General features: G+C 43.8%; 1 protein-coding gene across 1 annotated transcript in view; it reads left to right on the top strand.

Annotated features, from left to right (window-relative positions):
• Positions 1–13,058, top strand: part of UPB1 (beta-ureidopropionase 1) — a 39,178-nt gene that overhangs the window by 12,701 nt on the left and 13,419 nt on the right. The window contains exon 4 of the mRNA XM_049790711.1: positions 8,449–8,543. Within this exon, the coding sequence (XP_049646668.1) occupies positions 8,449–8,543 (95 nt within the window). The remainder of the gene's footprint in view (positions 1–8,448; positions 8,544–13,058) is intronic.

The following is a 13,058-nucleotide window of genomic DNA, read 5'->3' as shown; positions in this document are numbered from 1 at the left end:
CCTGCTAAACCTCTCCAGCCCCAGGATATTGCTTTGAGATCTTGCCTATCTAAAAGTAGATTCCTGGGGCTGGGAAGGTGGCGCTAGAGGTAAGGTGTGTGCCTTGCAAGCGCTAGCGTAGGATGGACCACAGTTCGATCCCCCGGCGTCCCATATGGTCCCCCCAAGCCAGGGCCGATTTCTGAGCGCATAGCCAGGAGTAACCCCTGAGTGTCAAACGGGTGTGGCCCAAAAACCAAAACCAAAACCAAACATAAAAGTAGGTTCCTCCTAGAATTTGATTGATAAGACTTCTCTAAAAACAGATTTCTTCCAGAAGCTTGAGCTGCTCCTTTGTCTTCTAGCCTCGAGCACCATTGACTAGCATAAAGAAACTTTGATCTATTACTATTTATGACCTGTCTGTTTTTCTCTTGAAAGTGGTAGAATCTTCTCCTTTTCTCTAAAACTGTGACTATTCATAATGTGCAACTATGTGTGCCTATTTTATTTTTTTAAATTTTTTTCTTGGGCATGCAATGAGTACATTCAATCTAGAAATTTAGGTTCTTCAGATTAAGTAGGGTTTTTGGCATTATCTCCTACTTGTTTTCTGTTCTGTGGTCTTGGAGATCAAACCCTGGGCTATAGCAAGTACCATACCATTGAGTCATATCCCCAGATCCTTTATATTGTTCCTTAGTGATTTTTTCCTTTTTTTCCTCTCCTCCTTCTTTTTTTGGTTTTTGGGCCATACCCGGCGGTGCTCAGGAGTTACTCCTGGCTGTCTGCTCAGAAATAGCTCCTGGCAGGCACGTGGGACCATATGGGACACCGGGATTCGAACCAACCACCTTTGGTCCTGGATTGGCTGCTTGCAAGGCAAACGCCACTGTGCTATCTCTCCGGGCCCACCTCCTCTCCTCCTTCTTATCATGCCTACAGTTAGGCTATTGGAGTCCCAAGCAAGATCCTTAATTTTTTTTATGTACTTCCTCCTGTTTTTCTTTGTCTTTCTGTTTGATTTCCAGGTGGATCTGACCTAATTATTCAGCTGATTAATCACTTTTTCATTTGTGTTGTTTTGAATTTAGAAGAGTTCTTTTGGTCTGCAAATTCCAAATTTATCATATCCTATCCTTATTTTATTTTGTAGCTTCCATATCTTCTCTTATCTCTGAAAACATCAGGTAGTATTTTTTTTTCTCCCTGCATGTGCCTACTGTTCTAAATTTGTTGCCACCAGCCCCATCCAAACTCCCCAATTGAGGATCGAAAGTTGGGTCTGACTTTGGGAGGGGAGCTCCTCCATACCCTTGGTGAGACGTGATCTACCATAGCTGTTTGTTAGGTAATCTGCTTGGTGGTGGCTTGGGACCATTCTTTTCAGGCTAGTCTGATTCCCCACAGGAGTTTCTTCTCATCTCCTGCCAAGAAGAGAAAACCGACAGGGGTCCAGCATGTTAGTACTTAGTTAATTCCTCTGTCTCTGACATTCCCTGACCTTCATCTGTCCTGGTTTCCCCAAGGCCTGACTCCTCTGTTTAACTGTCTCTGGAAAAAAGAGTCTCAAATCTGCTGCTGACACTGGAGGGCTATAATCCAGACCTCTTACAAGGAAGGTCTGTGCTTCTAACTGCGTTTTAGCCTTCTCTTCCCTGCTTCTCCACCCTCGCAGCAAGATGGTGCCTCTTTAGCCTGAGCTTTCAGGGCTCTGTGGTAGAGAGAGGGTGCTTCCTCCTCTGCTGGGTCCTCCAGATTATCTATGCACCATCTGCTTGCCAGTCTTCTGCGCTTTGTTGTTCTCATCCGGCTTGCAGGGCTCCAGCCTTGTGGTTTCCACCTTTGCATAAAAGTGTGTTCACTTTCAAATTGTGCAGTTTCATGGAAGAGCAAAGAATATGTCCAGTCTGCTGTCTATAACCAGAAATCAATTTCATTTTTCATATCTCCATACATGTGAGATACATCTGTCTCTTCTACTGTACCTTAAATTCCAAGAAGCCAGTGATGGGATTTTGTTTATTTTCCCCATCCTACTATCCCCCCTTCTTGCATTTTTACACTAAAATTTTAATTATGGAGCCAGAAAGATGAATCAAAGAGCCAGAGTGTTTTTTGCATTGCTGGAGCACAGGTATGAATCCCCAGCACCTCAGACTCCCCTGATACCACTGTGTGACTATTAAAAATAATTTAATAATAATGGTTAGAATCAGGGAGATGGCTCAGCATAAAGGGTTGGACTGTGCCCCTGACCTGCAGAAGCCCCAGGTTCAATTCCCATCACAACTTGATATCTGTAACACTGGGTCAAGATGCCAGGAGTGGCAATGGGTCCCCAACTACTGCTTGGGAGACTCAAAATAAAATGAATAAAATAATTTAATTGTGGAAAAATATATATATATAATACAGCAGTTACCACCCTAGCCACTCCCAAGTGTTCGATTTAGTGATATTAAATACATTCAGAGTTGTCTAATCATCTATCAATACCCAAAACTGTTTCATTAGGGCCAGAGAGATAGCACAACAGTAGGGCGTTTGCCTTGCATGCGGCCTCCCCAGGACAGATAGTGGTTCAATTCCCAGCATCCCATATGGTCCCCCAAGACTGCCATGAGCAATTTTGAGCTCAGAGCCAGGAGTAACCCCTGAGCACCGCAGGGTATGATCCCCCCCCAAAACACACACACACACACACACACAAACCCACAAAACTATTTCATTATTTCTATCAAAACCTGTAGGCAAAGGCCTGTTGTAATAGCACAGCAGGGAGGGCATTTGTTTTGCAGGTAGCCAACCCAGGTTCAATCCCTGGCATCCCCGAGTCTGCCAGAAATAATTTCTGAGCTCAGAGCCAGGAGTAACTCCTGAGTGCCACCAGGAGTGACCCCCCCCCCAAAAAAAAATTTTTTTTTTTTTTTTTGGTTTTTGGGCCACACCCGGCGGTGCTCAGGGGTTACTCCTGGCTGTCTGCTCAGAAATAGCTCCTGGCAGGCACGGGGGACCATATGGGACACCGGGATTCGAACCAACCACCTTAGGTCCTGGATCGGCTGCTTGCAATGCAAACGCCGCTGTGCTATCTCTCCGGGCCCTGACCCAAAAAATTAACAAAAAATAATCAAAACTATAATCAGTCATAACTGCTCCTCCATGCTCTCCCTGATCACCTTTGCTCTGTCATTGCTCCATGAATTCACCTGTTCTGGGTAAAGAGTTGTTTTTCTGTGTCTGGCTGCTCTTACTCAGCATGATGTTTCCTAAGCCTGTCCACTCACATAGTTCCCAAGTCATGCTTCCATCCCTTTCTCTGCTGGTATGTATGACATTCTGTTACAGCACATTGCATGTATTCATTTTCTCCTTTCTCATTTTTCATAATAAAAAATATAAATAAGCCCCCAAACTCATTTAGCCTACTGCACCCTTTTCAGGAAAAAATATACTTTGGGGGCCAAAGTGATAACACAACAGTAGGGCATTTTGCCTTTCATGCTGCTGATCTGGGATGGGCCCAGGTTTGATTCCTGGTATCCCATGTGTCTCCAGAGCCACTTCTGAGCACAGAGACAAGAGTAAACCCTGAGCGCTGCCTGGTATGTCCCCAAAACAAACAAACAAAAAAATATACTTTGGATGGAGCCAGAATAATGATAGTACAGCAAGTAGGAAGTTGGCCTTGCATGCAGCTAACCCAGGTTCAATCCCCAGCATCCCATATGGTCCCTCTGGAACGCGCCAGGGATGACTCCTAAGCACCAGCGATGCGTCTCGAGAGCTCCATGTGGCTCTTTACACTTTTAATTTGGCTCTTCTGTGTGCCGGGCGGCCGCTTCAGGAGTCAGGACTCTGCTCCTAGCCTCTGTCAGTGCATGCCCTGTGTGGCTCTCAAAATACATTTCAATCGTGGTTTTGGCTAGATTTGGCTCAGTTGAAAAAAAAAAGGTTGTCGACCACTGGTCTAGCCCATTGTTTTCCCTTTGGGAGGACATCAAGCTCTTCCTACAAAGTTCTCTGCCTTCTCACAACAGGTCATAACTTAGCTCCTGAATTGTAATGTTACCCCCATGCCTGACTCCCCTGTACCTTCACTTCTAGATTGGCGAGGGTTAGTAAGTTCTAAAATCTAGGCTCCTGTCAGCTCCCTAAATGTGGGAACCCCAGTCCCTGCCAATTTGAAAACTGTAGATAGGGCTTGACAGCCATCTTCCCCTAACCTTTCCTCATCCTTCTTTTGAAGATTCACTTACATTAGAGTGGTTATGTAAACAGGAAAAGAAGTCATTAAAATGGAAATGGAGAAATTTGGAGAGCTTAGCAACCTGAAATGAAATCTGAAAGGGAGGTTTTATTCTCTGGGGGTATTTGAGCCTCTCCTAATGCTCTGAAAGCTGAGAATGAATGGTCATTAAGGGACATTTTTGTTATCAACAGTTTTTGTTATTTTTTGGTGGTTGTTGACTTCCTTAAAATAGCTCATCACTCCTCACAGGAGAATCTGGGGAGTCTTCAGCCGAGGTCCCTGAGGATTGTTACTGGCCAGACTCCCATTCTCAAAAGAGCCGCCCTGGACAGCTGCGGTGGGAGTGGTTTTGTGGGTGGGGTCTTTATGCTGGTGCCATTTCAGGACCAACTCCCCCAAACTGAGAGTATTGGGGTGTCTAGGTTTTCCTCCTCTCAGAGTCACCCCTACTTTGCCAGAAAATCAGGAACAAGCAGTGTTTGAGAAAGGTCAGCTACAGTTATTACTCAAAAAGGCTGCAGTCTTCGGGTTTCAACAACTAAAACTAAAGAACCAGAACTATGTCCCACAGTTGGAGGGAGCCTTCGAATTCCCTCAGTCAGTTCCCAGCCATGGGCCTGGAAAGACTTCTGACAATTCCCCTCCAGCTTCTGCCCCTGAAAGAAATGGACTTGGCTTTTGTATTTTTTCATTTACTCTATGAGCAAGAGGTAACACCATTTTGTTGGGGTTTTACTAAAACAAATATATTTCACTGTGTATTTCCCTCCAAGGAGTTTTTATTAGCCATTTTTGTTTTATTTTGTTTTATTTGGGTCACAGCCATAGATGCTTAGGATGACTCCTGGCTCTGCATTCAGGAATCACTCCTGATGGTGGTCAGGGGACCATATGGAATGCCAGGAATGAACCCAGGTCAGCCTCCTTCAAGCCAAGTGCTTCTCTTATACACTGTATTTTTTTTTTTTTTTTTGCTTATACACTGTATTATGACTTCAGCTTCAACTTTTTTTTTCCTAATCTTATCTCTGTAGTCCAGTATAGGTCTTGTTTATTTCTTTGGTAACTTTTATCATATGTCAATGCTTAAATCCTCTTCTATTTCTGTATATCACCACATTCTTAAGAGCAGGGGGGGTCTAGGGATTCACAAGATCAGTTCAAACAAGAACTTTGCACATTGCATAGGGCATTTGCCTTGCATGCAACCAACACAGGTTGGATTCCCTCCATCCCATATGGTCTTCCCAAGCCTGCCAGAAGTAATTTCTGAGCTCAGAGCCAGAAGTAAGCCCTGAGCATAGCCAGGAGTGGCACAAACTCCTCCCCACCCCCACAAAAAACACATTCCAATAAAAATGAAAGAAAAAAAAAAGACAAATAGCAGCTCAATAAGAAATACTCAAAGGGTATGAAACAGATCCCCTGGAAATGAATCCAGCAGGCCAGTGACTACAGGCAAGGTGCTCCACCATATCCCATATGGTCTCCTATCCCACCAAGAGTGGTACCTGAGTATAGACCCAAGAATAATCCCTGAGTACTTTTAGGTCTGACCCAAAACCCAAAAATAGGGCCAAGAGAGAACAGTGAGTAGAATGCTTGCCTTTCAGGTAGTTCAATTGCTAGCACCCCAAGCCACAGTCCCCCCTGGGTCCACCAAGTATGGCCCCAAAACAAAAAATAAATAAGTAAAAAATATATATAATTTTAAAAGTTTTTTATTTCTTTCTTTTTTTTTTTTTTTTTTTGGTTTTTGGGTCACACCCGGCAGTGCTCAGGGGTTACTCCTGGCTCTACTCTCAGAAATAGCTCCTGGCAGACTAGGAGGACCATATGAGATGCCAGAATTCAAACCACCGTCCGTCTGAATGCAAGGCAAACGCCTTACCTCCGTGCTATCTCTCTGGCCAAAAGTTTTTTTATTTTAAATAAAAGCACATAACATAGAAATTGTCACTTTAATCATTTAACATGTTTTGGGGGTTTTTTTTGGGGGGGAGTCACACCTGGAAGTGCTCAGGGGTTACTCTTGGCTCTACGTTCAGAAATCGCTACTGGCAGGCTCAGGGGACCATATGGGAATCTAGGATTCGAACCACCATCCCCCTGCATACAAGACAAACACCCTATCTTCATGCCATCTCTCCAGCTCCTATTTAACATGTTATTTCCTCCTTCCCTCTGTTGTCATTGCCATAACCAGGTCTCACACACTCAGTTGCAATGCACCCAAGATCATACTTACTGGTTGGTGGAAGCCTGTGGAGGGAGGCTTGTACTCAGCAGGTAGGGCCGTGCTGGGGAATGGGCCACCATCTCCCACTTAGACTGTCATGAAGCTTCATCCCTGGGACCTCTTTTTTTTATCACCATCATTCAAGCTTCAGAACACTTTGTTAAATGTTTTTGGTTTGGGAGGCCATCTCTGTTGGTCTCAGGGCTCATCCCCTGTGTGAGAGAGAGGGGAGAGTCCCTGTGATGACAGAATCAAGTCTGGATCTTCTGTACTTAGTCCTTTGAGCTAATTTTCTAACCCCCAATACCTTTTTTATCCTTCCAAATTGAAACTCTCTGTGCCCATTAAATAAAAATTTCCTATTGACCCAATCCCCAGCAACTGTCCTTCCACTCTGTGTGTAGAAATATGCCTGTTCTACATCCCTTTAGTAAGTGGGATCAGACAGCATTTGTCCTTTGGTGACTGTATGGTTTTACTTAGCATAATGTCTCTGTGTTACAGCACGTGTGAGGATTTAACTTAATTCAAAGATTGCTTTGTATGTATAAATCACACTTAGTTTTTCTGCTAATCAACATTTGGGTTACTTCCTTCTCTCTTCTATTCTGAATAATGCTGCTATGAGCATGAGTATGTGAATAATCAAGTCCCTACTGCTATAGTATTTAAGAGTACAAGGCAAGTACTTTACCTGCTATACTATTACTCCAACCCCTTAAGAGTGTAGGAAAAGAACCAGAAAGCTAGTACAGAAACTAAAGCCTTATATTGACCTTATACATGGCCAGTCCTAATTCTATCCCTGGCATCACATATGTTCCCCTAAGCGCTTTCAGGCATAATTCCTGAATACAGACCCAAGAGTGAGCCCTGTGCATCTCTGGGTAGAAGTCCTCCACCCCCCAAAAAAGTAAATAATGTTGGAAAGACTTTTGGTCCAGTCCCTTATTTCACCATGATAGATTCTATGTAACATCCTTGACCAAAGACACAACTTAAGAAACCAATTGAGGGGCCGGGCGGTGGCGCTGGAGGTAAGGTGTCTGCCTTGCCTGCGCTAGCCTAGGACGGACCGCGGTTCGATCCCCCGGCGTCCCATATGGTCCCCCAAGAAGCCAGGAGCAACTTCTGAGGGCATAGCCAGGAGTAACCCCTGAGCGTCACAGGGTGTGGCCCAAAAACCAAAAAAAAAAAAAAACAAGAAACCAATTGAGGGGCCGGAGAGATAGCATGGAGGTAGTGCATTTGCCTTGCATGCAGAAGGACAGTGGTTCAAATCCTGGCATCCCATATGGTCCCCTGAGCCTGCCAGGGGCTATTTCTTTTTTTTTTTTTTTTTTTTTTTTTGTGGTTTTTGGGTCACACCCGGCAGTGCTCAGGGGTTATTCCTGGCTCCAGGCTCAGAAATTGCTCCTGGCAGGCATGGGAGGACCATATATGGGACGCCGGGATTCGAACCGATGACCTCCTGCATGAGAGGCAAACGCCTTACCTCCATGCTATCTCTCCGGCCCCGCCAGGGGCTATTTCTTAGCATAGAATGAGGAGTAACCCTTAAGCACTGCAGGTGTGACCCAAAAACCAAAAACCAAAAAAAAAAGAAAAAGAAAAAGAAAAGAAAAGAAAAGAAATCAATTGGAAATAACAACAACAACAACAAAAATTGTGGCATTGATCTATGCAAAGACTCAATGGCCCTGTAAGAGTTCCCAATGAGTTCAGAGAGATAGGGATAGTACAACAGGTAGGGCATTTGCCTTGCACACAGTCAACTGAAGTTTTATCCCCCATCATCCCATATGGTCCCTGAGCACTGCTAGGAGCAATTTCTGAGCATAGAACCAGAAGTAAGTTTTTGAACATTGCCTCCAGGTGAGAGTATCCCCCCAAAATAAAGCAAATAAACAAAAAGAAGAGCTCCACTTTAGGCTGTGAGTACTGGATATAATTCTGACCTTTCCTTTCTTTACAGCTATGCCCTTTGCTTTCTGTACAAGAGAGAAGCTGCCCTGGACAGAGTTTGCCGAGTCAGCAGAGGATGGGCCTACCACCAGATTCTGTCAGAAGGTAGGTCATTAACTGCTCCTTGGCCACAGTTGCTAAACATGCACAAGTTAGTGTGTGTCCATGGCTATCTGGTGTGGCCCTTTATCATGAAAAATGTACTCCTTTGGTGCTTGTTTTGCCAGATAAGAATTGATAAGATTATTTGCTGCCCTTTTTTAGTGTGCTTGCACTTAAAATCAGAGTTTTCAGAGCCAAAAAGACCCTACGTGGCTTTTTCAGGCAATGGCCAGGGGGGTCTGGGGTCAACTCAGTCAAGAATCCTAAAGCCAGTGAGAATCCATCCCTTTGCAGAAGCAGGGAGGAGGCCAGAGCCTGTCTGGTCAGAGCCCACCTGCTCCCCTTTTTGCCTGAATGGAGCTTCTGAGCATGACCTGTCTCACCCATGAAGAAGTTGGTTTTCATTCGTCTCTATTAAAACCTCATAATATATGTTGCATGAAGCTATTTATAGGAAGTGTCTAGAAGAGGCAAATGCATCGAAATAGAAAACAGATTAGTGGTTGTCAATGTCTAGAGGGGTTGTGGAAGTGGCGTGACACTGGCTGATGGGTAGGGGGTTCCATTCAGGCCATGAATATGTTCTAAAATTAGATTGTGATGATGGTTGCACAACTCAGCAAAGCAGAGAAAAACCACTGAATGGCCCACTTCAAAATGAGGATGATACATAGAATGAGCATCAGGATCTGTGCGTTCTAGCTTAACAATAGAATAGTAAAAACAAACAAACAAACAAAACAGATTAGTAAGACCCATAGTGGGGTGGAGGAAGTGGGGGACCCTGGGATAGTGGTAGAGAGAAGCAGACATTCTGGTGGATATGTGGTGCTGAAATCCTGTCATTAACAATATTATAAATTACAGGTGCCTAAAATTTTAAAACTTAACTTTATATGGTTTGTTTTTGGTTTTTGGTTTTTGGGCCACACTTGGCGGTGCTCAGGGGTTACTCCTGGCTGTCTGCTCAGAAATAGCTCCTGGCAGGCACGAGGGACCATATGGGACACTGGGATTCGAACCAACCACCTTTGGTCCTGGATCGGCTGCTTGCAAGGCAAATGCCGCTGTGCTATCTCTCCGGGTCCCAAACTTAACTTTATAAATAAATAAAAAAAAAAAACTATAAAGATGCTGGAGTGATAGTACAGTGGGTAGGACATTTTCCTTGTAGCCAACCCAGATTTGGTCCCTGGCATTTCATATGGTTCCCTGACCTGCCAGGAGTAATTTTTGAATACAGAGCTATCAGTAACCCCTGAGCACCACAGGGAATAGCTCAAAAACAAAACAATTTAAAAAAGGATCTATACATAGCTATATACTAAGTTCTCCAGACTGGGGAATTTTTCTCTTCTACTTTTTAATAAACTTTAAAAAAAATCTTTCTAAAGTAGATGAATAAATAAGGCCCATAATATTCAGCAGGAAGAGGAATGGTAGCATGTCTTTACATGCTAGAAATTCTTTTCCTTTCTCGATGTTTCATTTTATTTAATTTAATATTTTGGGTTTAATTTTGGTTTTGAGCTACACCAGTGGTGCTCAGGGCTTACTCCTGACTCTGTACTTAGAATCATTCTAATAATCTTGGGGGACCATACGAATGCCAGGGATCAAACCTAGGTCAATCGCATGAAAGATAAGCAACCCACCTACTATACTATCTCTCCAGTTCCATTTTTTTTTTATTTTATTTTTTTTGTTTTTTGGGCCACACCCGGCGTTGCTCAGGGGTTACTCCTGGCTGTCTGCTCAGAAATAGCTCCTGGCAGGCACAGGGGACCATATGGGACACCGGAATTCGAACCAACCACCTTTGGTCCTGGATTGGCTGCTTGCAAGGCAAACGCCACTGTGCTATCTCTCCGGGCCCATCCAGTTCCATTTTAGAGTCAACATTTATTTAGGGACTTTCTTTTTCTTTTGTTTTCTGTTTGTTGTTGGGCCACACCTGGCAGTGCTCAAAACTTACTTTTGGCTCTGTGCTCAGTGATCACTCTTAATGGGGCTCCAGGGGCCATATTGGGTGCTGAGGAACCCAGATTGGTGGTGTGCAAAGCAAGTGTCCTACCCAAAGTACTATTGTCCCAGAAAATATTTAGAGATTTTCTGGACAAACTATAATCATGATGATAATGTCCATCCTGAACCATGCTTCTAAATATCTATGCTCTCAGACTATCAGATAGAAAATTCTTCATCCACTGGATTATTAATTTTGTGTGATGGAAAACAAGAGGAAGGGAGTTGGTTTGGAGGATGCAAGTGACACACTGAAGCAGGGTCAGAAGAGAAAATAGAGGGTAGGAGCAAAAACAGTGGCAGGAATCCCCTCGTGGCATCAGGAGTGACTCAAAGAGCCCCACCACCCTCACAGGGTCCAAAATGTTGCCTGCCACCTTATGTGGCTTTTCCTTCTTCTGTCATTAAATTCAGAAGTATTATTTTTTTTTACTTTTTTTTGTTTGTTTGTTTGTGGTTTTTGGGTCACACCCGGCAGTGCTCAGGGATTACTCCTGGCTCTATGCTCAGAAATTGTTCCTGGCAGGCACGGGGGACCATATGGGACACTGGGATTCGAACTTATGACCTTCTGCATGAAAGACAAACACCTTACCTCCATGCTACCTCTCCGGCCCCAAGTTCAGAAGTATTGAAGAAAGCCTAAAGCTATTGTAAAGTGGTAAAGTGCTTGCCTTGCACTCAGCTGACTCAGGTTTAATCCCCGACATCCCATATGGCTCCCGAGACCCTGCCAGGAGTAATTCCTGAGCACAAAGTAACCCCGGAGTATCACTAGGTGTGGTCCAAAATTTAAAAAAAAAAAATGAAAGTGCTGATAGACTAGTTAGAGCCAAGGACCAATAACCAGCTGGAATGGAATGTTCATTTTTTTTTTTTTTGGTAACCAGGCCCTGATCTTTCTGAGACACAAAGAATCTGGCCAAAACACTTTTATTTTGTTGTTGTTGTTGGGGTACAGGTCAGGGAAGTGGGTGGTGGTGTCAATGTTAGGGATGGGAAAGAAGAGCATGTAATAAAGTTTATTTTTGTCATGACTTTTAAAGTATATAGTGTTAAGTACATTCACACTATTGTGAAACAAATTTCCAGAACTTTTTCACTGAGTCAAACTGAAACTCTACATGTTTGCCAACCTCTCTCTAGCCCCAGCTACTGGAAACCTAAATTCTTCTTTTCTGTTTCTTTTTTGTTTTGTTTTGTTTAGGAGTGAACCATAAATGGCAATGCTGAGGGATTACTCCTGGCAGTGCTCAGGGGGCCATTTGAGGTTCTGGGGATTGAACCGGGTCAGCCGCATGCAAAGCAAGCATCTTACCATCTGTATTATGGTTCCCACTCTTACTTTCTGTTTCTTTGAATCTGACTACTTTAAGTCGACTGACACTATGTGTTTTCTTGTGACTTGCTTGTGAACCTAATGACATTCAAAGGGCATTCTTGTCAAAAAAAAAAAAAAAACATGTAGCCATCGGATTTTCTCCTTCTTAAAACTGAATAATATTCCATTTGATGGGTAAACTTCATTCCCTTTATCCATTCATCCAGCCAAGTTTGGGGGTTGCGTCTGTCTTCTGATGGTGGCAAATAGCACCTCTATGAAGGTGGTATGCAGCTATCTCTCCTTGAGCCTCTTTCAGTTCCGTATGGATCCTGAAGTGGGACTATTAAGTCCTACAGTAATTTTGGTTTTTGTCTTTTAGAAACCACCATACAATTATACACAGCAGCTGTGCTGTTTGACGCTCGTAACAACCATGTACAAGCATGATGGTTATTCTTCCTCAGCCAAGTTTAGGCAGAAGGACAGAACATGCATTTAACCTTCCAAAGAACAAGTCTAGCTATTTATTGGAGTTGTTGAATTTGTCAATAAAATACGGACCAAAGTGAGAGAGAGAGAAAGAGAGAGGGAGAGAGAGAGGGAGTGGGAGAGAGAGAGAGAGAGAGAGAGAGTATTATAAAAGGGGTAAGGGGTTTGCTTTGCCTTGCACACACTAACACAAATCAGTCCCTGGCACCACAAATGATCTCCTGAGCTCCACCAGGAGTCATCCTCAGAGCACAGAGCCATGAATATCACCCCTGAACACTGTTGAGTATGGCTCCAAAATTCAAAGTAAGTAAATTAATTTTCTAAAGAAAGTCTGCTGTAGTAGAGCTCGACTGTGTCTCAGTGGTCAAGTGCTTTTCTTGCATATGTGAGATCCTAAGTCCAATCCCCTGTACCACAAAAACTGAAAAATAGGGGCCGGGCGGTGGCGCTAAAGGTAAGGTGCCTGCCTTGCCTGCACTAGCCTAGGACGGACCGCGGTTCGATCCCCCGGTGTCCCATATGGTCCCCCAAGCCAGGAGCGACTTCTGAGCGCATAGCCAGGAGTAACCCCTGAGCTTACGGGTGTGGCCCAAAAACAAAAAAACAAAAAACAAAACAAAAAAAAAACTGAAAAATAAATTTTAGTGCCTACAGAGATAGTGCAGCAGGTAGGATGC

This window comes from Suncus etruscus, chromosome 17, assembly GCF_024139225.1.
Source record: "Suncus etruscus isolate mSunEtr1 chromosome 17, mSunEtr1.pri.cur, whole genome shotgun sequence".
Classification (NCBI taxonomy): domain Eukaryota; kingdom Metazoa; phylum Chordata; class Mammalia; order Eulipotyphla; family Soricidae; genus Suncus; species Suncus etruscus.
The sequence above is the reverse complement of the archived record's forward strand: the minus strand, read 5'-3'. Positions and strand labels throughout refer to the sequence as shown.